Source organism: Exophiala oligosperma (assembly GCF_000835515.1).
Source record: "Exophiala oligosperma strain CBS 72588 unplaced genomic scaffold supercont1.1, whole genome shotgun sequence".
Lineage (NCBI taxonomy): Eukaryota > Fungi > Ascomycota > Eurotiomycetes > Chaetothyriales > Herpotrichiellaceae > Exophiala > Exophiala oligosperma.
This window is the reverse complement of record NW_015622818.1, coordinates 706,271-730,144: the sequence shown is the minus strand read 5'-3', so window position 1 is coordinate 730,144 and position 23,874 is coordinate 706,271. Positions and strand designations below refer to the sequence as shown.

The 23,874-nt window shown below is 52.2% G+C and overlaps 7 protein-coding genes across 7 annotated transcripts; 2 read left to right on the top strand and 5 right to left on the bottom strand.

The window, feature by feature from the left end:
• Positions 1–29: 29 nt before the first annotated feature.
• Positions 30–1,565, top strand: PV06_00259 (uncharacterized protein; the record flags this gene model as incomplete). The annotated part of the gene is made up of 2 exons (XM_016400734.1): positions 30–620; positions 678–1,565. The coding sequence occupies 2 exons, from the start codon at positions 30–32 to the stop codon at positions 1,563–1,565; spliced, it is 1,479 nt and encodes a 492-aa protein (XP_016267787.1).
• Positions 1,566–2,204: 639 nt separating this feature from the next.
• PV06_00258 (uncharacterized protein) lies at positions 2,205–5,258 on the top strand. Its single transcript, XM_016400733.1, has 3 exons — positions 2,205–2,241; positions 2,317–2,411; positions 2,470–5,258. Exon 3 carries the CDS (start codon positions 2,627–2,629, stop codon positions 5,135–5,137), a length of 2,511 nt encoding a protein of 836 aa, XP_016267786.1. The 5' UTR covers positions 2,205–2,241; positions 2,317–2,411; positions 2,470–2,626; the 3' UTR covers positions 5,138–5,258.
• On the bottom strand, positions 4,940–7,413 carry PV06_00257 (uncharacterized protein; the record flags this gene model as incomplete). The annotated part of the gene is made up of 2 exons (XM_016400732.1): positions 4,940–7,162; positions 7,238–7,413. 2 exons carry the CDS (start codon positions 7,411–7,413, stop codon positions 5,179–5,181), a joined length of 2,160 nt encoding a protein of 719 aa, XP_016267785.1. The 3' UTR covers positions 4,940–5,178.
• Positions 7,414–9,294: 1,881 nt separating this feature from the next.
• Positions 9,295–10,172, bottom strand: PV06_00256 (uncharacterized protein; the record flags this gene model as incomplete). The annotated part of the gene is made up of 3 exons (XM_016400731.1): positions 9,295–9,597; positions 9,683–10,035; positions 10,136–10,172. The coding sequence occupies 3 exons, from the start codon at positions 10,170–10,172 to the stop codon at positions 9,295–9,297; spliced, it is 693 nt and encodes a 230-aa protein (XP_016267784.1).
• Positions 10,173–12,686: 2,514 nt separating this feature from the next.
• PV06_00255 (uncharacterized protein) lies at positions 12,687–14,692 on the bottom strand (the record flags this gene model as incomplete). Its single annotated transcript, XM_016400730.1, has 5 exons — positions 12,687–13,026; positions 13,161–13,582; positions 13,648–14,205; positions 14,291–14,355; positions 14,488–14,692. The coding sequence occupies 5 exons, from the start codon at positions 14,690–14,692 to the stop codon at positions 12,687–12,689; spliced, it is 1,590 nt and encodes a 529-aa protein (XP_016267783.1).
• A 5,074-nt stretch (positions 14,693–19,766) lies between these two features.
• PV06_00254 (uncharacterized protein) lies at positions 19,767–21,405 on the bottom strand (the record flags this gene model as incomplete). The annotated part of the gene is made up of 4 exons (XM_016400729.1): positions 19,767–20,393; positions 20,463–20,523; positions 20,573–21,021; positions 21,082–21,405. 4 exons carry the CDS (start codon positions 21,403–21,405, stop codon positions 19,767–19,769), a joined length of 1,461 nt encoding a protein of 486 aa, XP_016267782.1.
• Positions 21,406–21,875: 470 nt separating this feature from the next.
• On the bottom strand, positions 21,876–23,638 carry PV06_00253 (uncharacterized protein). The gene has a single exon (XM_016400728.1). The coding sequence runs from the start codon at positions 23,382–23,384 to the stop codon at positions 21,981–21,983; it is 1,404 nt and encodes a 467-aa protein (XP_016267781.1). The 5' UTR covers positions 23,385–23,638; the 3' UTR covers positions 21,876–21,980.
• Positions 23,639–23,874: the final 236 nt, after the last annotated feature.

The following is a 23,874-nucleotide window of genomic DNA, read 5'->3' as shown; positions in this document are numbered from 1 at the left end:
AACACAGTAAACGCACATTCCTTACCACCATGGCCTCAGTGTCGGAAGCCAAGCAAGACATTTTGCTTCGCCAGTTGATGGCAAGCCCGGGTTCACCGGCTCGAAATCCGACCCCGTCCAAGTGGCAAGATCCTCCGTGCCGTGAGCTTTTGAATATTCGATCATCGGAGCTGCCTCTTCAACGAGACATCGTCATCATTGGATCCGGCGTTACGGGGTGCAGCGCGGCTTGGTGTTTGCTGAAAGATGGTCAGGAAAGACTGACGGTTTCGGTGCTCGAGGCTCGTGAAATCTGCTCCGGAGCTACCGGTCGCAATGGCGGCCGAGTTCACTGTACGGCAGTTCAGGACTATGACACATACTCCAAGCTGTTTGGAGAAGAAGCAGCGAAAGACATTGTGCGATTTGAACTGGCTCATTTGCCTGAATATCAAGCACTGGCGAAGGAAGCAGGACCCGACGCAACCAAACTTTCGGAATTGAGGGAAGTGACGGCTGTCTTGGGCGTCTTTGAAGAGGCAGCGCTTGAGGACCTGAGACGAATGCTCCGTAACTTCAACCAGGCATTTCCTGATTTGCAAGGGCTATACGAAGTTATTGGCTCGGCAGAGCTCCGACAGGTCAGTACTGATCTCTCATTTCAATTAGCACTGAGGATGCTAATCAGTCTGTCATAGAAGTACGGTCCATCACAGGCGATAGGAGGGCTGGTGTACAAGGTGGGCGCAGTGTGGCCGTATCGTCTCTTCACCACTGTCTACCAAACCTTGCTCGCTCGCCATGGTGCGAGATTCAACCTCGAGGCCAACACACCGATCGAGGCCGTTCGACGATCCAAGTCCGGGCATGGGTACTGCGTCACCACACCTCGCGGCTGTATTTTTGCTAAGCACGTCTTGTACTGCACCGAAGCTCACACGGCACATCTCCTTCCCAAGACGAGAGGCTTATTGATACCGCGCCGAGGCCAGATGACTGTGCAGAAGCTGGAAAATTCGAGCGCCTTCGCAGGGGGAGATGTTTGTTGGAGTTTCCTTCTCAACGGTGTTTTCGATTATGCCACGCAGAACCGCCGGACGGGAGAGATCTGGATAGGTGGCGGAGATCTCAGGGCGATAGAAACCGCCGACGATTACATAGGAGTGGCATCCGATGCCCAAGATTCCGTGGTGGCTCGAGCGCACCTGGGTGGTGTGCTTCAAGCTGTTTTCGATGTCGACAAGCTGGGAACAGGGGTTTCGCAAGTCAACGCTGCTTGGAGTGGGATCATGTGTTTTTCTCTGGACCACGCCCCTCTGGTTGGTAGTCTTCCTGCGAACTCTCTGGCCGGGCGACGACCCGGAGACGCGAGCTCGAACGAGTGGATTGCCGCAGGATACGGTGGCTACGGCATGGTAAATGCCTATCTTTGCGGGAAAGCGTTGGCACAGATGGTCCTGGGTTCGCAGCCTCCTTCATGGCTGCCTAAACAGTACTTGCTCACCGAGCAAAGGATGGAGAAGTTGACCCAGATGTTGCAGAAGATCCAAAAGGGCGGCATCAGTGATATTCGAGCATTACTATAGCCTCGTAGGAAATCCTAGATTGTCGAGACGTCCAGATCAGCCATGATTAGGGATTCGCACAGTGTAACATGTTGCATTGACAAGATGTAGTTATCATCAGAAATGGGGGCTCTCATCGCCAGAGTCGCCTGTCCATGATCAACTTTGTGCTTATCGGTGCTAGTTGATAAGGGCTTCGAGCCTAAAGTTGGGGCTGGCTACAGGGTGATTGGTGGCTCTTTTGGGGCCTTCATCCCGCTTATCGCTGGCCCGGGAGTTGCGCTAACCGAAACATTGTATGATACTTTCAGTTAAAGGAAGCTGGGGAGACTTGGCGAGGACCGTACAATAGATATGGTATTGCAATGAGGACGGCACCAACCAACCAACCAACCACGAACTTCGGCCCTTTGGTTTCCACTTCCACTTCCACGTACACTTCGACCTCGATCCAACCTGCAAGTCTATCTAAGAACTTCTTTTATATCGCAATTCCTCCCAAGTCGCTTTTACCCAACGTTTGCCCACCTTCCAACGCTTCAAACACCATTGTGTTTTCTATGGGAGACCGACGTGATCAGTGAGTGGGTGTCCCCGAACAGATTCGTGGGGCTTTTCACGGCTACAAGCCAAATTGTCCATGAAACGCCGTCGAAGCATCAAGTCTTGTGCAAGATGTTACGCGCGGAAGATCAAAGTAAGTGGAGACGACTCTATGTAGAGCAGTCGACTTGGAGTAGGGTGCATCGATGGCTGATCAAACCTGTATCAGTGTGATGGGGCAAAGCCCGCGTGTTCCAATTGTTCAAAATCTCAGCATGAGTGCGAGGGCCTCAACTCTGCCACAAGGACCGTCCAACCTCGAAGGTATATGGACAAGTATATCGGGAAAAAGAAGGGGCACTTTCACTGACGTGCGTCCCAGCATTTTGCTCCATCTACAGAAGCAAGTGTCGGACAAAGAACTTCTGCTTCGACAATGCGGCCTCCCAGATCCTGAGACTACTTCGACACTCGATGCGTCTAGATCCGAGCATACCCTGGGAGTCAAGCGTCCCCGGCAATCTCCTTTGGGGTCCCGTATGAGTGCACCTTGGAAGTTTTCCAGGTGGGCGGAGAAGTCCTTCTACAGCTCCTTCAGCAATGCACCGACATCCACCACTGCCGACTTTCCCGCCGAGACGCTCATGTCAACCCTCACTCAACCTCAGCAACAGTCGCAAGTGTCGGATGCCGCTGGAGATCCGTCAAACGGGCTGGAATTTCCCATTGACGATCCCAGGTCTGTCCGACCGCTGAGGGACCTAAAAGCCATTCCTGTCCACGTGGCCAACCGTCTCTTTGGGGAGTACGTCAATCGTATACTATTGATCTACCCAGCATTTCGACCAGACGAACTTTGGTCTCTATTCGATGTGGTCCTTGCAGAGCCACGCGAAGCCACCGAGGCGGACGACTTCGCGTTGTACATCGTTACCATGGTTTTGGCCATCTCCGTCATGTCGAACAAAAGCTACTCGCCGCCCAAAGCTTACTCGACCAGCTTGAAGCTCTACAGATATGCGCTCGAGAGGCAACACAATTTTGGCACTTCCTCTATCCAGAATATACAAAGCCTCGTTCTGCTGATTCAATACTGTTATCTAATGCCGTCAGCAGGAAATCCAGGCTTGCTTTCCAGCGCGGTGATGAGAATGGCTCTTGACTTGAAGCTACATCTTGACGACCACGACGAGAACGAAGATCACTCCGCGGGCTCAAACATTACGGGCAGATCCTTCACGGCAACCTCGCGGAGACTATTGTTCTGGACTGTGTACGTCCTCGACAGGTCGGTGTCCTTCACTCTTCACCAGAGACTTGGCATCGCTGAGCAGTTCATCGGGGTCCAAGCACCCGGCTGCGAGGACTGCTTACAAACTCCCAACAACGAAGCCCAACAGCCACAACCGTCGGATCGGATTACAAGCCCCGGACGCATCGCCATCGAATTTGTCCGTGTTGTCCGTCTTCGACAGCTGCAGTCAGAAATTTTCCAGGTCAGGTTCATGGGCCACAAATCGAGTCGAGCCATTACTGAAGACGAATGGGTCGGTCTCATAGAGAAGAGAGCAATGGACTGGCTCCACCAGCTCAAAAACACCGGGCGTCATGATGGAGAAAGTCAGGATGCTTTGGCAGGCGATGCTGAGGGTGACGAGTATGAACCGGGCTGGGGACTGGTCGGATATTACCAAGCTTTGCTTCTCCTCTACCGTCCCTGTCCAGTCGAACCCGAACCTTCAGAAGTCAAATTGGTCAAGTGCTTTGAGGCGGCGCTCAAGTTGGGAGCAACGACATTTGACTACTTGAAGAAAGGCCGGCTCCTCCTGCCGTGGCACGGTACCAATCAGTGCATGCAGGCGGCCCTGGTACTCTTATTCGCCATCAAACGCGCACGCCGACGTCTTGTGGAGGAAAAGGGCACTGCCGAGATCCTCCAATCGATCACGCTCTTCACAACGTTGTTTGCATTCCTCTCCCAAAGCTGGTCCGAGGCTGTCAAGTTCGGTGCATTGTATGAGAAGCTGCAGGGGGAAATAGTCCGAGAACTGCTGAGACCGTGGGATCGGCTGCCTGCACAGTCATCGTCACTTTCAAGACCGGCGAGCCTCCGGCTTGAGACACTGATCATGCCTCAGCGAACTTCTGAATACCATATCTTGCCGAGCTCTGAAGAATTTCCCAGAACACAAGAGCCGGCTGGTGCCGTTGAGCCAGCGCGCCATCGACACGAGGATTCGACCGAGATGCCTCTGATCGAAGTCTCAACTCCTCGAAGAGTGGAGGATAGGACCAACTCTGGGAATTCGGACATGCCGAACGGCCAATGGAGTGGTGCCAAATCACCAGCCGCGGCATCATTTGACTACGGAAGCCATCCACTGCAAAGCAACAGTGGTGTCTCAAATGCTTTCCCAATTCCTGAATCCTACCAAGGCTCCCAGCACGGCGCCGGGCATCCGCGTGGACCACCTAACCCTCGGTCTACAATGAGCAGGTCAACGATAGAAAACTGGACGAGCTCACACAGCATCACCAGCGATCCCAATTTTACACATGCTGCTCAAGTGCCACACGAGCCCAACCACCACCATCGAAGTACGACCAGTATCTGGTCCTCTGCTTCAGACACACTCCTGGCTGTGCCAGCAGGGCTCGGCAGCGCCTATCAAGCATTGCCGCCTGGAGATTACGAGACTGAGGTCCGGCATGGGAATGGCATGCATGCTTTGGCACAGAGGGAACCATCCTTAGATGGTTCGACCATGCGGTACGTTCGGACCGAAGACTCCGAGAGGACGTTCGACAATGCTTTTGGTAACGAGTTGACCTGTGTTGGTAATGTCAACCCCCGCCTTGAGACTTCTCCCGGTCCAGAGGGACGATTGACCGGTGACGATGGACCGATTCCTTTCGCACCAACCGTGGCTTCGTCAGGGTCTGTGAACATATTTGACTGGACGAATGCATTCATTGCCGGGGCCTCTGAAAGCCCGCAAGATCTGCTTGAAGGCGAGCTTGGCGAATATTCCAGCATGTGGTTGTTGTAATCAAGTACCATTCCCAGAGTTTAGACTCTGGAGTTGGGATTTCATTCTGAAAGAGATGAGGCGCCTGGCCCTGAACGCTGTAGGGCAAAAATGGCTTCGTTCAAGGTACGCGCACTCGAAGGATTGGCCTGTCCGCATGCCAGGAGCAATCGGACACAGAGATCTACTGTCGAGATCCACGGAGCATCGGTTGGCGTATTCGAGCTCGTTCCACGTACGATCTCGCTTGAGGCGCGTGTGCTTGTGGGATCGTCGGAGGTTACGCTTGCACTGAATGGCACACCAGCGGTAGAGGTGTTGGCAAATTTGCCAAGCCAGGTCTCTGTTATGGCCAAGTCAAAGACCTGCAGCGACCACGGCCACGTGCAGTGATACAGAAGAGGTATTTGGGGTCCAGTCTCTGTGGGATCATGCCGGTATCGTGCCGTGAGCAGCAAGTCGGCGTAGCTTCTCGAAAGAGAATTTACGCAGTTGGTCGCAAATCCAGTCATGCCGTCTAGTCCTGATGGCCGAAGGGTGGGAGTAGCTCGCGTTGGCATGGAGAACGACATCTGATCGGTTGATGAATTTGGCCGGCCTGTGTGCGGTGACGACATGGCGTGGGCCACGGAGAAGCAAGATCGAAAAGCAAAAAGAAGCGCTTCATCTCCGAGGGTCTGGCCGTAGAGGAGGAGCCATTCCAGATGAGGACTCCGACCTGTCGATGCATCACTCATCGAGTTGTTGTTACTTTGTGCCGAAACCAAACGGGCGGTTCGGGTCCACTGGTCCCGCCACGCTTTCACCTGCGCTTCCGTGGACGAGAGAAGCCTACTGACCTCGGACTGCCCATCAGCATTGCTTTGCAATTGAGAGTCACGAGACGAGAGCAGCATCAGGCTCAAGCACTCTTTGTGCACTGTTCCCTTGATATCAACGAGGCGTCCGAACAAGGCAGCAGGCGTCGTCTGTCTGGTTGTTATCCCGCCATTTCGTCCATGTTGGCTGTCGGAAACAGCGTACAGCTCCTGCTCGCCAAACGAGTGTTTGCTGAAGGGCAAGCCTTCTGACATTGCCACTAGCCGTTCCAACACGACGAATGTCCCGAATATCCGGTTGACCTCCAAAGAAAGCTCGAGGCTAGTGCCCGGGGGTAGAAACTCGGGATGAACCTCAATTGCTGATCCACGCACAGCCTCGTAGTGTCCAACGAGGATTCTGTCAGCAAAACCAAGGATTTGTCGTGAATTAGCTTTTTGTGGCATAAAAAGCCCATAGATGACGAGTAATAGAAGCAGCCGGACGGTCTCGAGAGCAGTGCGTAGCGCGGTTTCGGAGACCTCCTCGTCGGCGTCGGGGACATGATTGATCTCAATGAATTTCTTGACATAGATCATGGTCGTGTCTAGGATCTCCCCGGCCCAGTGCAAGAACGAATGCGCCTGCAGTTGGGTCCGGGCATCTTCACACAGATTCAAGGTGGGAGAAGATGCACACAGGACAAGTGCTATAGCCATAGACAGTTGAACGCATAGGTGTGACCCAGATGTTTCTACTAATCGAGGCCTGTTCAAAGTCAAGTCGTCAAGGATGTTGATGGCCTCGTGCGATCGCATAGAGTGGCCAAAGACTGGTAAGATCAACTCGACATTCTCGTAGTAAATATCTAAAAGGTATTGCGCCGTGGCTCTGGAGAAGGGGAGACCTTGGGGTGGTGCCCATCTTGATGTGTCGATTGCTATACCAACCCCAAGCTGAGAAGATGCCGTGGTTGTTGTTGGTGTTCGCTCGAGATGCTTGATCGTTTCATCCTTTTGCTGGACGAGATCTGAGATGGCGTATAGATAGCCAAATGAGGTCAAAGCCGGGCGGCAGGATGGTTGTGGCGGTTCCCATCTGTAGTCGTCGTGGCTTTGGCTATTTGTGCCAGTCAGCTGGGCATTATCATCCTCGTCCACGGTGCCTGCTGCATCTGGACGTGGCAACTCGGTCCCGCTCAGTGCATCATTCAAACGTTCAAGTCGTTGCGACAAGGCAAACAAAGTTCTACGAGAGGATCAAGATTGACATTAGTTTTAGAGAAATTCCTTTGACGCAATGCCTCCATGGATGGCCACTTACTTTGTGGCGACCAGACGTTCCAAGTGATGGTCATAGATTTCGCATTCGCTCCTCAACGACAGGCAATTCGAGCAGCCCGAAGGGGATTGATGACACCGGACGCGCCTCTTGCGACACCGTTCACAAGACGGGAGATGTTGGAGGAGTCCAGACACCGCGTCCATGGCATCGCTCATGTGTGGATCGTCGTCGGGACTCACTAGTTTACGTGCTCCTTACTTGTCGCGTGTGCGATCTTATCTCTCGTGAAATAATGGTTGGTCCTTTTCCAATCCGCATGTCCGAATTGACGACAAAGGCAAGTTATCGTTGAGGACAGAATCGGGTGGACAAATCCGGATAGCGCGGGGCCTCATCGGGAGAGGAAAAGAGCCAATCGACCACTCAGATAAAGATGGCAGCACCTTGAACCCCCAATTTCAGCCGCTTTAGGCGGGATAATGAGGCTCTCTCGCTAAGGTCCGTCGCGGGCATTCAGGTCCAGCACCCTCGGGTGTGTAGGCGACTCTCCAGACGTGATAAATAAATGGTCAAACATCGAACGCCGTCTTTTCTCGTGCAGGACTTCGTTTCATCTGTCTATCTCGCGAAACATTAATCCGTAAGAATGGCAGATTACTCTGAACTTGGGATCCCCAGCCCCGAATGGGCTCGATATTTCCAGGACAATCCCAACGACGTGTTTGCCAAAGGATTTGTCCCCGACATTGCTTCTCGTCCCATCGAATACCTCGAGGAATTACAACGTACGGCGAATCGCAATCAAATCGCTGCCGCACAAGCAAAATGCAAGCAAATGGGTAAGAAGAAGTCCTCTCTCGGGTCGATCTGCTGCTCCCCCTTTGTTTTTACTCTTTACTTTTCTTCAGGCAGACCTCTCGCCCTTGAGGACGTCCAACAAAAGCCGAAATGACTGACCACGGGAAATATTTTGCACTCCTTGTTTAGGCTGGACGGAATCAGTGGTCAAGACCGACCTCGAGGTCAAGAGCCGTTCAACCGGGTCCATTCCCATCAGGATATACAAAGGACGTGATCGGACGGCGACCCCGGGATCACCTCTCCCCGTCTACGTCTACTACCACGGTGGCGGGTACATGTTTGGCACCTTGGACGGCGAGGACGCCAACTGCTCTTACCTGGCGAATGAGCTCCCGATCTTGGTCGTCAACGTCTGCTACCGACACACACCTCAGTACAAGTTCCCGACCCAGCGGGAAGACGCCCTCGACTCGTACCTCTGGACCGTCGCCAACATCTCCCGGTATGGGGGTGACCCTCACCGGATCGTGATCGGCGGCATATCCGCCGGAGGAGGTCTAGCGGCTTGGTTGACGCTCACTGAATCCCAGCGTCCGTCCGTCGACCCCGGGGTTGGTCAGATCAGGGGTCAAGTCTTGGGGATCCCCTGGTTGATTCAACCTTCCGTCTTTCCCACCCATCTCCTCAAATCTCCCGAGGTCGGTTCCTACCACCAGTGTCAGTCCGCACCGGTCCTTCCACGGAGCAAGATGGAGTTTTTCGAACACTCCTTGGCCGAGCCAAACCCGACGGACGACTTTGTGGATCTGAACGAGGACGGTCTGCAGAGCCTAAAGGCCCTGCCCATGACCGCTGTCCTGGTGGCCGGCATGGACGTACTGCGTGACGAGGCTTTGCTCTACTCTCAGAACTTGAAACGGGTCAAGTAAGTCAGTTCGAAAGACATTGCCCGCAATCAATCTCTCTGATCAATAGCACTGGCTAATCTACTATTTGTTTCTGCAGAGTCCCTACTCATGTTCACATCTTCAAAGGATTGCCCCACGGGTTTCGACGTTATCAACAGCTACCGTCCGTGGCCAAGTGGAACGAGGCCACCAAGAGTGCGATAGAGTGGATGTTGGACGATCGAAAAAGCACCGAAGAAGGCGAATGGAAATCCTTCGAATCATGAACTTCGTTGTGCAACTTGCCAAGTATAAAGGCAATGCCTGCATGGTATCTGCCTTAAGACTTATATATACAATCTTGATGATGATAACAATATACTCCCCAATATTGAAACAAGCGTAACCTCACTCTGGCTTTCGAACCATCATCCACATAGCCGTCGATCCTTGGTCGTCTTTCAGCTCAACTCTACCAACCTCGGAAAATCCAAACTTTGTATAAAAGGGTATTGTCGTTTCGTCGGTACATTCCAAGATGATGGCACTCCCCTGAGCCTCCTCGATCACCGCCGACATCAGAGCTTTACCGATGCCTGTGCCCTTGGCCGCCGGATGCGAAGCAATGACCTCCAAGTAGCAATAGTCCGAATAAGCATGTGCGTATGTTTGTAAACCTTCATTGTGCTTTGCCAACATGTGTTGCCATCTCTATATCTCTCATGAGGCTTTTGTCAGTTTTGTATAGTTCCCCATGCGATCGTATCCTCGCGCGGGAAAGAAAGAAAAAACGTACCTGTTGGTTCGTATTTGGAGCGTCCATTCCAATACTGAATCGCTTCCAGTACCACTTGAGGTATCCATATTGCATGGTTCTCTTCATGACCTGGATTGACTGCCTTTGGGACGTCGGGAACATGAGCACGGCGCCTCGACATGTTTCCTGAGTCGAGCTTTCACTTGTCTGGAAAGCACCAAGGACAACTCCGTTGATTGCTGCGTCTTCGACCCTAAATTGTTGCCACCGTTGGAGGGAAGGCTCCAACTTATCCCAGGTCGGCCCTTGATCGTCCAACAACCATAAAATCAGAGGGTCAGCTGCGAATGCCTGGCTGATGACTTCCGCAACGTCTTCCACCTCGGGGCTCTCTAGTTTGGGACAGGGGGAGTTAGGTCAGCTAAATCTTATGAAGAGAACAAGAATACCACTGAGGAATGTGTGGCTGCGACAAATGAACAATTTACATACCTGCTGAAATTGAGCGTACTGTAGTGGTGATTCCCATGACGGCGACCTTTTGAAAGAGGGAGCCGTAAGAGTTGTGAAAGACGGCCAATCTCAATCAACGGCCTAAAAGGAGTATTACTGGTTGATAGATGCTTGTTGCGACGTTGAAATTAGGGACGAGAGCCACACACACACACACACACACACAGTATTGAGCTTCCTCCTACTCCGTCCCTAGAAGGTTTACCTGGAATCGAGCGAGACTCATAGCCTAAAATGAGCCAGCAGGGGTCCGTCCGGTTTAACTCTCAAAACCCTCTCTTGGGGGTCGCGGTGTTAGGCGAAGACAGCCAAGGGATAGCCCACCGGGGGTTTCGTCTGCGGCCGAAATCTCGACTCGGCCCTTGTCCAACCCCCTTTTACTATAAACCGGGTCCTGTTTCTTGTGATCTGGCTGGTTTATTCCGCAATGCTTATCAAGTACAGGAGGCGATGGGTCGAAAGGTGCCAACTGGCCAGGCCTCGATTGAAGTCCCCGGTCTTGGCCAAGTCCAGGGTCGGCTCTACTCGAACGACGTGCGTCAGTATTACGGCATCCCATATGGCCGACTGAGCAAACGATGGACTCGGGCGTCCATGGTCACTTCGTGGGATGGTGGTTTTCATAATGGTACCAAGCTAGGGTTCGTAGCCTCGCACCCCTCTAATTGTTGCTGTCGTTTCCAGGAATCTCACATTCCCGATCAGGAAACACTACCCTTCTCCACCAGAGTATGAAGATGGAAACGACATGTTGGTTCCCGTGCCCGAGACGGATCAATTCAAAGGCAACTGGCTTGCCAGCGACACCGACTGTCTTAGACTGAACATCACTCAACCACCACCGCCACCGAGTGGCAGAAGTACTGAAGGAGGACCGTATCCCGTGTTGGTGTATCTTCACGGAGGTGGGTTCGTCGTAGGAGGACCTCACTTGCCCATTTTCGACGGGGCACATTTCGTCTCGCGCTCGGTCAGTCAGGGAAACCCCATTGTATTCGTCGCCATCGGCTATCGAATCGGTCTGGGTGGGTTTCTCGCCTCCAAGGAGATTCAAGACGATCTGGCCAGAGATGGCTTCTCGGGTGCCGGAAACTTTGGACTCACCGACCAGCAACTTGGGCTTGCATGGGTACAAAAGTACATATCGGCTTTCAATGGGGACGAGTCTCGAATCACTCTCTGCGGTGAGTCGGCTGGAGGATTCTCCGTGGCGCACCAGATGAATGCACTCGAACCACCAAAATTCATCAATCGAGCCATTTTCATGTCCGGCACCAACAACATCATGGCCAGTTGGCCCGTGGAGCGGTGGCAGTTTTACTACGACGAGCTGCTTCGCTATGTTGGCATCGACCCGAATTCCCCAGACACCCTTGCCCAGCTCCGCGAGGTGCCCGAGCCCGTCCTGACCGCCGCCACGTTCCCCATCTACCACAACGATTTTCCGCTTTACAGCGCTTGCCAGGATGAATCGTTTCCCATGCGTGTTGCGGACACCGACCTCGCCACGTCGCTCCCCGACTGGCTTGAGGCTGTCATGGTGGGCGCTACCCACGACGAAGGCTCCCTTTGGAGGTCAGTCCTTCGGAACTTTAGTGGCGACAATGAGATTCTCGAACGCTTCAAGAGCCACATGGACTCGACACAGGCTCACTTGATCTTGGCCAAATATCTGCCCGGCGTCGACGTAGACCGAGCCACCCTACTCAAAGGGTTGGAGGAAATGGCCAGGGACGCATTCTTCTCCATGCCAAACTACATGCTCTCACGAGGGAGGAGTCGACCTCTGGGAAAGGATGTGTACGTGTATCACACCGACCAGGTTTCGACACTGGACAACCCGGTGAAGGGTCTGGCATATCACGCTATAGACTTGTATTATATCTTTCTCAACGGCTTGGACACCATGTCTGAAGGACAAGCGCGGCTGGCGTTCAAAATGGCCGATGACTTTATCCATTTCACCAACGCCATCGAGCCATACCCCAGTTTCAGCCAGGAGAAAAAGTGCATGGTATACGGACCCGAGGATAAATGGGAGGTCAAGACCGAGGAGGCAGATGATGCGGAACGCGGGTACACGAGGATGGCCGAGATCATTGACGGAGGATTGTACGAAAGATTTTGGAATGCCATGGACGATATAGTGGCTGATAGGTATCGTGTGGATTTGGTGCTTGAGAGAAGAGAAGACTGACACAAAAAGAGAAAGAAAGGTACTAACGGTGGCATGATGGTCGACATGGCCGAATCATTCAGTCCACCTGGCCATAAACTATGGATCATTGGGCATTTTGACCATATGAAGATTCGGGCAGAACATGAATGATAAGACATATCACAATTCCGTGCAAAAACTAGAGTAATAGGTATTGGAAAAAGCAAGTACAAGTACAATCAAAAAGAAAGTAAGTGGTTTGATGTAATCAAAAAGGCTGACTCTTCAGATATACATTCAAATAGAATTGTTTGAAAAACTCATCCTTTCAATTGTGCATATTTTAGCATTTCAATCTATTTGTTTCCTCCTTTACAAATCCTCAGTCGTAGGGATCACGCTATACCGACGATTCGCACCCATGAACCAACTGAAGACGGCGAGAAGAGTCAAAGCGCCAAAGGCCGCAATCGCCCAATTCATGTTCGACGACGAAGGGTTTGGGGAAGAAGGGAAGAAGAAGACAACAGAAATCAAAGAGGCAAAAGCCACGCCGACAATGTTGTAAACGTAACCTCTGAAGCGGCCCAGATTGTAAGGCCGATTCGCGGGCATTCGGTCTCGGCCCACGAACAGTAAGACGGCCACGGGGACGGCGCAGGCCAGAACCAAGGTGACGCTGGAGAGGGAGATGACGGCGGTCAAGACGTTGCTAATTTCGTATGTCAGTATCGGGTTTTATATATCGATAGGAGAGAGCTTATGTGCTTGAATGGATCCCAAACCAATGAAAAAGGAACAGGGGCAAGGACAAGGCTGAATATGGTCGGGAAGCCCGAAACTCACCTTGAACAAAAGTAAAAAACACCTATAATAGTGACAATAAAGGTCTGCCCTATTGTCGCACGAACAGGCATCTTCCAATAGGTCGAGGTGTGGGCGAAATAGTTGCTCCAGGGTAGACCATGGTCACGGGCGAAACCGTAAGTCAATCGACTGGCGGCGGTGGAGATGGACAAGGCGCTCACGATGGTGTTGAGTTCCAAAAGAATCATGAGGGTGGCGGCGCCTCCCTGGCCGGTGGAATCGTACAGGATCTGAACGATGGGGATGACATATGTCGTGTTGACCAGGCCACCCATGGATTTTGTACAGGCGAACATGACGACCAGGAAGATGAAACCAGTGACTAACCCGGCCCAGACGGCCAGGACCATTGTCCTGGGACCGTTTGTACTCGGTTTGGGAAGTTCTTCAATCATGTGGATCTGTAAGAGCCGAAACATTAGTACACATTCAGAGATGCGTACAAGGTGTAGGTCAAGTTACTTACAACAGAGTCCAACGCGGTGAATCCATAAGTGGCACTCAACAATCCTTGCAAGAAAGCGAACCCGTCTGGCCATCCGGATTCATTCACAAAAGTGGCAAAGATGAACTTGCCGGACTGAAAGGTCCCGTACTTGGCCGTACACGCCAACGTGGACACGAGCATGCCGACGAAAAGCAAAACGTTGGTGATCATCATGGTGGTGTTGAAGACGGGAAGGAAACGGTCGTAGCGAGTCAGGGTGATGTTGACCACGGCGTAGATCCAGATGGTAGCCTCGAAGATGACAAAGTTCTGCCACGGCTTGGGCGAGTAGTCGGGCTGAAAGATCTGGATGATGGCCACGAAGAAGGACGTGGTGAAGGTGGCGCACGAAGCGATCAGCGTCCACCACCCGGCCACGTTGATCCACCCGGTAATGTAAGACACGGTGCGCATGCCGCGTTGTTCGGGGGCGAGCTTGAGAACGAAAAATGCCTGTCCCAAACTCGTAGGGTAACAGGAGAGTAATTCGCCCAGAGACGCGGCGATGCAGTACATGCACAGACCGGCGAGGACGACCTGGTTGTTGGTCATGCGCATCAGCAATTTGCAATTGGTGTCCAGGTGAACTCTTTTTGGGAAAAAGGACAGTGGGAGGACTTACACCCCAGATGAGTGATACAGTTCCTCCGCTGTTGAGACCTGCTCCAAGATCCGCAGAAAGGGCAACTGTTGATGATCAAAGCATCGTCAGCATGTTTCTTCCTCTTTCTCTCCATTATTTGTATGTATATTCCATGGTGGTCTTCTCTTTCTTTTCACACAACCTAAGGAATCAAGGATGGATTGATCAAAACGTACCCCATGTTCCGGCGATGCTAAAGGCGAGAGATAGCATCGACCAAAATCCAAACTTCCTAGTCATGTGTTGAACGTGACCCAACTCGGCCAGGAACAGCTCGTCGGGTGTGATGATGGCTCCATTGCCACTGTCGAGAGTCTCGACCGTTTGTCTGGGCCAGTCGCCTCCCGACGAAGAAGTTCGGGCCTCGAGTGATTTGGACATGGTGATGATGGTGATGGAAACAGAAAAAGAGACCGGCCCCCAGGGTGATCCTTTGTTAAGAGATCGTCGGTGTTGGTGGACAACAACAACAACAACAACAACAGCTCTGTCTCTTTCCCAAGCTAAGGCTTCTCCCACGGTCGTTATATAAAACGTTCTCGACCACCTTGTCTTCCCCAGCAGCATGGGCCCGACCTTTGGGATCCTCCTCCCCGCTTTCGGTATTAAGCGAAAATAGGCCTCGTGTACTGCTATCTAAGCTTTGGCCCGGGCGTAAGCGGCCCACTGGAAGGACGTCCCCCAGGGTCACTACTAGACTAGCACTGGAGGGCATGGAACCGCCTATCTCTACGGTATTTGTGAGAGTCTTTAAGGGTACTCAACCGGTCACAGCCTCACCCTACCAGCTTATCAAGTTTCACATAGGTAGTGATAGTGACACACGAGATTTGTGAGGTCACAAGGTTAAAGAATCTTCCACACACAGGCCACAAAGAGACATCTCGGAGGCCGATGATGAATACAGTTTACATACAGCAAGGTTAATTTGGTGCCTTTGTCGAAGAGGATTGTGTAGTAGATATGTACTATTCATCCGATAGAAACTAATTTGAATTCTACTCCGTGCATACACCTCTACACTTCTAATTTAAAATCTCCTGGGCGGTATTGAATCTTTGCCAGGAAACATAGTCCAGAGCATCTGCAAAGGCGGTGTACACGCCCATTTGCAGGATCTTGTCGGTTCGACTGTACCTCCGGACGGGTTCGTCCTCGGCCTCGGTCTTCAAATGTGCATGTCCGTCGGGACCATATACCATCCATTTGTGACCGACATTGAATCTCTCCCACGGGTCCTTGCCGTAGGAAAAGTCGATAAAGTGACCGGCTAGAGTGTCCGACAAGGCCTTCTGTCGGTCGTCCATTCGATCGAAAAGGTTCCTAAACAGGTACAAGAGATCGATGGCGTGGTAGGCAGTCCCCTTGAGCGGGTTGTCCAAGGTTGAAGGTTGGTCGAAATGATAGCCGAACGTTTGCGGGACGTTGGACCGGTGCGCTTTTACGTAGTTCTCGGCCCGGAAGACTGTGTCGCTTGCCATGAGCTCGAACCTATCGCGTAGTTCGTTGGGCGGGAGTTCTGGTGTCACGCCATAGAGATCGAGGATGGTCTTGATGTGGTCCTGACTGAGGAATTTGGCCATGTGCTCGGTGATCATGGAGTAGGTATAAGTGTCGTTCAGACGGAAAATCACCGCCTCGTCGCCGACGTCTCCGAACATGACGGACTTGACCCACGACGGCGGAGACGTCATGTTCTCAAAAGTCGGACGGGCGCTGTCAGTCCCGTCCTTGTGAGGCCCAAGCAAGACTCCGTCGTCACAAGGGTTGTAGGTGGACACTATGGCACCTTGGAGTGGAATGCTGCACGCCGTCACGGCAGCCTCGGGCGTATTTCTGAGAGCTTCCAGGGCTCCGGGAGCGTCTGGATTGATTTGTAGACGGCGGAGGAGCGCTCTGTACTGCTTCTCGTGCTCCCGCATCGACATGACCGGGATTGTGGTGTAACCTCCCGACATACAGATCGCGCGGTGGAAGCCCGACGTCTGTCCCGGGCAGTAGTCACTCTTGGACTTCAGTTCTACCTCGGTCATGTTGAAGGCGACGGAGGTTCCTCCAGCAGATTCGCCCACGATGGTGACGTTGTCGGGATCACCACCGAACGCTCTGATGTATTTCCGGATCCATTCAAAGGCCAATCGTTGGTCTGTCAATCCAAAGTTGCCGGCGCCTGAAAAGCCATCCCTGGCCAAATCATCTTGGATGTCCCTGGAGGCCAAGAATCCCCAGATTCCGACGCGGTAGTTGAGCGCCAACGACAGCACAGGCGTTTTTCGGTCTATCGAATAATTGACCAGGTTCACTCCATCAAAGATTGATCGGTTGGCTCCGCCGTAGATGAAAGCGCCCCCATGGACGTACACCATGACCGGGTACAGTTCCGACGACAGTGGTGGCGTGGTGATGTTCATGACAAGGCAGTCGTCATGTTGATACCGAGGAATCGGCATGTGTGGAAATTGCGGTACCGGTGTGAGGTTGTTGGGTACGTGAAAAAGTTCGGGGGGATTTGGTGCTGAAGAACTGAAATCCTCGAGAACGGTCGCGTGAGTAAGACTTCATGTAAAGCGAGAATTGCTTAGATTCCCAGTGTGATGGAATCGCAGGTTTCGAAGAACACTCACCCTAGCTTGGTCCCATCGTGTTTTCCATTCTCCCAACTGTCCGCGATCACAGCTCGCGTCCATCTTTTAGCCAATCTTCCGTAGGGGATACCACAAAATTGTCGAACTCCCGAAGCATACTCGAAACCTGACGCTGTTCCGAGCTCGGGGATGTCCAAATGCGCCTGTCCTGTTGGTGTTTGATACGACATTGTCTATGTCCTCGCCTGGTCTATTCTGTTTGGCTATCTTTTATTTGTTTAGTCTGTAGGCGTGGTAGGAAATTTCCAGGCTGAAGTAGGACAACAATGATTTGGAGCGAGTGACACACATGGTATACCCTCGGATCATTTAAATGGAAATTATTTCTTACTCTTCAACTTGCATAACAGGAATGGATTTTGAATGTGGGAGAGAGTCTCTCGGGGTCTGGATCTGCTGTTTGCAACTGCAGTGTGCAGAGGTCCTCGCTTACGCCCGCTGCCCATTGATTTACTGTCTGGCCCCCACGTGATCTGTAACCCTCTATCTGGGGACTGATTTACAGTCCGAGTACAAGAGCAGAGGCAACGGAGAACTTTATGTTTGGGATTACGCATTACGATATTCCAGCAAGATATTAGCTAAAATAATCATCCACTCTACTGTACTAACATCCAAACTTTCATATCCAGGCTCGGGCTCCGCCTCAACATCTGATCTCGGATATCCTCGAGGGGGGCGTTCGGCACTGCCTGCCTGTTTGGTACTAGCGTCACCCCATACCAACCTCATGCACCAGTGAAAGGAGCCTCGTCGGCGTTTGTCGAGAGTCATGGACTCATGGGCAGATAAAAATACAGAATACGTGTGACATATCACCTTACATTTTTGCTTCTGACGCTCCGCTAATTGTTTGAACAGAGTATATATCGAAAGCGATTGTCCTTGACAACCTCTATCAAATCACGTACACTCGGCAATCCTCTTCTTGCTCCACCAACACCATCGCCATGACCCGTGACACCATTAACAATTCAGTCAACAAGGCCGGCGACAGGCTAGCACAACTGACAATGACAATGTCGCCGCCCTCGATGGGGTCGACGCCAGAGGCTCGGGAGAAAGAGGCCAGACGAGAAATCGAGGATAGGCTGAGAAAGGACCCTGGTCTACCAGCTGACAGCCCAACCATGTCGTATTGGCAAGATCCTGAACACCCATTTGCTCACTCCAGATCGAATACTCTGCCTCAAGGTGCCGACGTCGTCATCATCGGCTCAGGTATCACATCCATCAGCACCGCACAACATCTACTCCGTCTGGAACCACAATTTAAGATCATCATCCTCGAGGCTCGCGCCGCCATCTCTGGCGCCACGGGTCGCAACGGGGGACACATCAAAGCCTCGCCATGGGGCGACTACTCTGGCTTGAAGGCCCTCTTTGGCAAAGAGAGCGGCATGAAAATCATGAAGTTCCGCATGGCCCATCTGGACGCCTTTTGTCAAGAAGCCGCCCTCCTTGGAGAGGCTGGCAAGCCTGGACTTGTACGCCGGACCCAATCCCTCAGCACGTCTTACGACCTCAAGGCGTGGGAGGGATCCAAGGCGTGCCTGACGGAATTTCTGGAAGATTTTCCCCAAGAGAGAGGGAAGTGGACAGCGATAGAGGATCGTGTTGAGCTCAAGGTACGTTGATGATACTACTCTCTCGTCCCCAAGTAAAGCAAGAGAGAGACTGACCATCACAAATAGAACTTGGGACTGTCTCAAGAGGCATGCGGCACGATAAGAGGACCCGAAGGGGCGGCTTGGCCATATCGCTTCGTCGGCGCCGTGTTGAAGAAGCTGTTGAACGAAGGCCAGGTTACCCTGGAGACACACACTCCCGTGACGGCCGTGGAACGAAGTTCGTCGTTCACCCATCCTTATCGCGTTCAGACAACCAGAGGTTCCATCTCGGCCAAGCACGTGATACATTGCACGAACGGGTTCGCGGCACACCTGTTGCCTGCCCTCAGGGGTAAACTGTGGCCTTTCAGGGGACAAATGACGGTCCAATCTGTGCCACCGCAGTTCCCCAGGTTGGGAGCCGAAAGGTCCTGGAGTGCCATCTACAGGCAAGGCTTCGACTACATCACCCAATCGGCTGGGCCCGACGGCTGTCTTTACTGGGGCGGTGGTTTCCTCCAGAAAGGCTCCGGAATCCCCTCTGAGGAGGACAATCTCGCCGTGCAGGCGCAAGATTTGGGATGCTCCGACGATAGTCAGCTGAGCTTACCTTGCCTGGAACGCCTCGAGACCGCGGCCGGTCGGGCCCTCGAGCATGGAAAGGAGGCCCAGATCGTCCGCAAGTGGACCGGGATCATGGGATGCACGGGTGACGGGTTGCCCTTGGTCGGAAGGTTGACCAAGCAGTGGTCGACCCGCGAAGACTGTGACCCCCGGGTCGGAGGCGAATGGATCGCCGCCGGGTTCAACGGTTTCGGCATGGTGAACTGTTGGCTCACTGGCAAAGGTCTCGCCCACCTGGTGACGGGACGCGAGGATCAGGCTCGACCCTGGTTCCCCATCGACGAGTTTGCGTGCAAAAAGGAGAGGCTGGACGGGATGAGCCCAGAAGGGTCAATCAGTCTGTTCCTGGATCGTCTCGAGACTTGGTGAGAGATAACAATACGAAAAGCAATGTGGCAGAAACGTGTTTTCAAAAGCACTTCAAGGCCGTGTATTTTCTTTGGGACATCTGATCCATTCCTTGTTATTTCTCTGACTAGCCTGCTGTTCAAGATCAAGTGACGCTGTGCAATCTATAATATTTCTATGACCTCACAGGAAGTCCCAGTGTCCAAGCATGATCGTCTAGCGACTCGTTTATGAACTCAGGTACAGACTTTGAATGTTACAGAAGGCCTTGAGCCCCTCGATACCTCCCTCGCACCCGATGCCACTCTCTTTGTGGCCGCCAAAAGGAACGCTGACGTCAAGCGCAAGATGTGCATTCAGCCAGACGCTACCGGCTTCCAGCTTCTCGGCGATCGATCGAGCCTCGTCGAGATTCTTGGACCAAACCGACGCACCCAACCCCATCGGGGTGTCATTGGCCCGAGAGATCACATCGTCCTTGTCCGTCCAGGCAAGTAAGGGCATGATGGGTCCAAAGGGTTCCTCCGTGACAATGGATGAATCATCCGGAGGCCTGTCGATGACGGCGGGCTGAATGAAATATCCTGTGCCGGGTTGTTTGGTCGAAACACCACCCGCTACGACGGTCCAGCCTTCCTTCTCAGCAGCAGACAGAAAGCCGGAAACCTTGTCATACTGCATTTGATTCTGGACCGGACCAAGTGCGACGCCATCCTCCCGTCCGTTGCCGACCTTGAGACCATTCACGTGGCGCACAACGACGGACTTGAAGCTGTCGTAGATGGACGCATGTACGTACACTCGTTTGATTGCCAGACAGACTTGACCTGAGTTGTAAAAGGCTAGGCTTGCAATCTGTAGATATTGTCAGTCAGTGCATCTTTATCTTACCCAGGGAGAAGAACCCCAAGTTCCGAGACCTACTTGTGGTGCTACGACGTCAACGTCGACATCTTTACAGACGATTGCGGGATCGTTGCCACCCCTAGACAATGGTAAATGAAAGTCTTTTTTTTGTATTCAGCATATCCTACAGTTCCAGAGTAACTCGCTTCAGAGTTTTCGCGGCATTCTGCATAATGTGCTTCCCTGTAGCTGTTGATCCTGTGAAGCTGATCTTCTTGATGTCAGGGTGCCCAGTGAGCATTGGGCCCAGCAGATTATCTCCGCTGAGCACTTGAACTACCCCGGGTGGGAAGCATCGTTGGGCCAGTTCGCCCAGTTTGAGCCCGCAGTATGGTGTAAAGGGGGAGGGCTTGATGATGATAGTATTCCCTGTGAGCACAGCTTGCAGCATCTTCTGACACAGCTGAGCGACCGGGTAGTTCCAAGGGAGAATGCCCACGGTCAAGCCTAGTGGGACATAGCGAATGATGACCTTGAACCCTTGCTTTGTCGTTCTCATCTCATCGATGAATTCGATCTTGGCCATACCGCGCATCCAATTGAGGGTATAGGAGACCTCACCGGTGGCCAGTGACGTCTGCGTTCTGATTTAGTCCAACTTTGGTTCTGTCACCTCACATAGTTGCTGCAACCATACCGGCTTGCCTTGCTCCATAGTAAGTAACTCGGCCAAACCCTGAGCATGAGTTTCGATGGCGTCCGCAAAAGATAGAACGGCATCGCGACGCGTCGACCAGGGTTTCTGAGACCATGACTTGAAAGCCCGCTGTCCGGCGCTGACTGCAGCTTGGTCTTCTTTCTCGGTAGCTACTGGCACTTCTGGCAACGTCTCAAGCGTTGCTGGGTTCGTGCCATGCCTGGTCTCTTTCGTGGGCCTCAGGGTGCCGTCAATGCTGTTAAAGTAGCCTTTGAAAGGATTAAAGGCCCCTCCAGCATCGCTGTAGGGTCCGATAGAACCCATGTTGCCTTGCCGTACCTGTTAGATTGTAATGATAACGAGAAGATGAAATCACTTGCAGGGAATGATTTTGTCTATGCTTCTGCTGGAGGCCGTTGAATGTACGTCACAATCAGGAGCGAAAGCCTAAGAAAATCATACCATGTTATCAAAGGGTCCTGCTGGTGGAATCCAGCGGCGTTTGGCGAGACATCTCGGTGGTCAAGTTGACCTATGAAGATGTGTTGTATAGGCTGCTTATATCCGATGGGCGGCACAGGAGATCCAACTCGCTGTAGGACTGTCGTTCAACCCAATGCCATCATTGAATTCCTGGTCAAATTAGACTATTCAGATGGCCAGGGGATTATGATATTTGTCTTCGCAATCGCTGTAATGTTTGGTTGGTTCTAATGTCTCTTCTTCACTTTTTGGTCTGATATGGTTGTGCTACAAAATTGCTATGCGGTGTCGGTCTTTAGCGACGTGAACTGGAGATCGCTGTGGACAGACCAAAGCTTAGTCACCTCAGTTCATGGCCTCTTGGACCAGTTTACATCAAATGATTTGGTGTGTCAAGATCTTCTCCAGGCCACATATCAGTGGTACGGGCTCCATAAGACGTGGTCGGGATCCCAGGTGGACTTCACATGCTTCAGATCTTCGAGTCTCTTCTTGCTGAATAGTTCCTCGAGGTTCATTCCGGGACGTTGGTTATTTGCCATACAGTGATACGGGCCTTGCTCATTGCGTCTCACAATTCTCAAGAACTCATCGCCGAAATTGTCCAATACCTGCCTTGTCGTTTCGTTCATGCACCAGCGCATCGAAAACGCCATCATCTTAAATCCGCGGTGTTCAAAAAACTTTGCATTTCCAGCTTCTTCTTGGCCATTCCGATCAATGGCTTCTGAATTCCACTTGTTGAATATCAGTGTTGTTGGGTAAGCATCCCTGTACTCGTTTCCCAGCTCGATCCACTTCTCAATGGCAACTTGAATAGTTTGGCTATCTATGGTTTGTAGGAATGTGCTTGAAAACCCTTTGTAGCCATGGTTGGCGCTTAAAGGTTTCAGAGGTGCGTTAGCAAGAGCGAATGGGACCAGCTCCGTGTCCGCCTTGAGAGCCCGGTCCAGCAATTCTGGCTCATAAAGAAACGAAGTTGCTTTTTCTCCTTCGTGACTGGGTCCAAAATAGTTCGCAGTGATGATGATCAATGGACTTCCTGGCGAAGGTGAGCTCGGAGGGGCTCTTACACAGACCATGGTAAGGTGGAGAGGAGGCGGTAGTGTGCGGATGCTGCTGAACACTTGGGTGGCGACGTCAACTGCAGTCGAAGGAAGAGTCACTCGGCGCGTCCAAATGCAATCGTTTGTGAGATGTAAGGATGCTATCGAAAAAGCTTTCATGTTGACTGAGGTGACAATAGCTAGTCCAAAGCCTGCGCCACAAAGAGCATTGAATAAGTTTCGTTCTTGCCCTGTGGAAGACGGACTGACTTCAAGCTTGATTCCCTCTCCTGTAATAACTCGCATCGATTCGACGGCATCCACCATAAAACCGTGTAGCCCATTCATTGTGTCAGACCCGCCTCCTAGTAAGCATCCTACATAACCCACAGCGTCCGAGTTCGGCCACAGGGTATAGTAGCCTTCAGCTGTAGTACTCGCAATCACTTCCTCGGTAGAGGCACCTCCTCCGACGCGGACAGTATTCGAGGAAGTATTCACTGACACCTGGTTGAAGTTTCCCATGTCCAGATAGAGAGTTTTGGTTGTGATTACGACGAATGGTGCCCGACCACCATTTGTAGTCGTCACTGTAAGGTTTTTCTGTTTGGCGAAAACAAGGGCATCCACAATGTCTTCCTCACACTTTGGCTTTACAATCATGGCTGGAAGATCCAGGAAGCTGTCGGACCATCGATGGATGACATCTTTTGGCGACTGGCCAGATTCTGGAATGAGTACTTCGCATTTGAACGGCAGTGAAAGTGGACCCATTGCTTTCGAAGATAGGAACTGTGTCGCTAGCTGGTAGATGGGCGAGTGCCATGTGGTTGAGGTTGAAGATGAGAGGTGAGGATGACAGAGTCTCTTCGGAGAGTATTTCAACAGATAATGTAATCATCGGCTGGAATATCAGCCGCTTGCCGAACTTCATTGCTGACCTCAAACGAAGAGGATTCTCCTCGTAAGCCAACACATAATATCTACACGGCACGGGTCTCAGGTACAGCTACCTAGACCATTACCCGATATACCTAATCGAGCCAATGAGTGGCGTGAACCCAACACGGAAGTCAGAAGTCAGTGTTAGTCTCCAGTGGACACTTGCCTCAGCCTCCATGCCAATCGGATTTTCTTGATTGCAGATTATGGCATGACCGATCACACAGGATGCTAGAGAAGAGCATTGTCGATCGAAATACAACAATGGGGTAGAATGGTGAGAAGTCTGGAGTACAATGAATTGAGGCCAGTTAGCGAAGTG

Bases quoted from the DNA above. Each gene is read 5' to 3' on its own strand.
- PV06_00258 (XM_016400733.1), top strand. From the start codon at position 2,627: ATGAGTGCACCTTGGAAGTTTTCCAGGTGGGCGGAGAAGTCCTTCTAC.
- PV06_00253 (XM_016400728.1), bottom strand. From the start codon at position 23,384: ATGGGTCCACTTTCACTGCCGTTCAAATGCGAAGTACTCATTCCAGAA.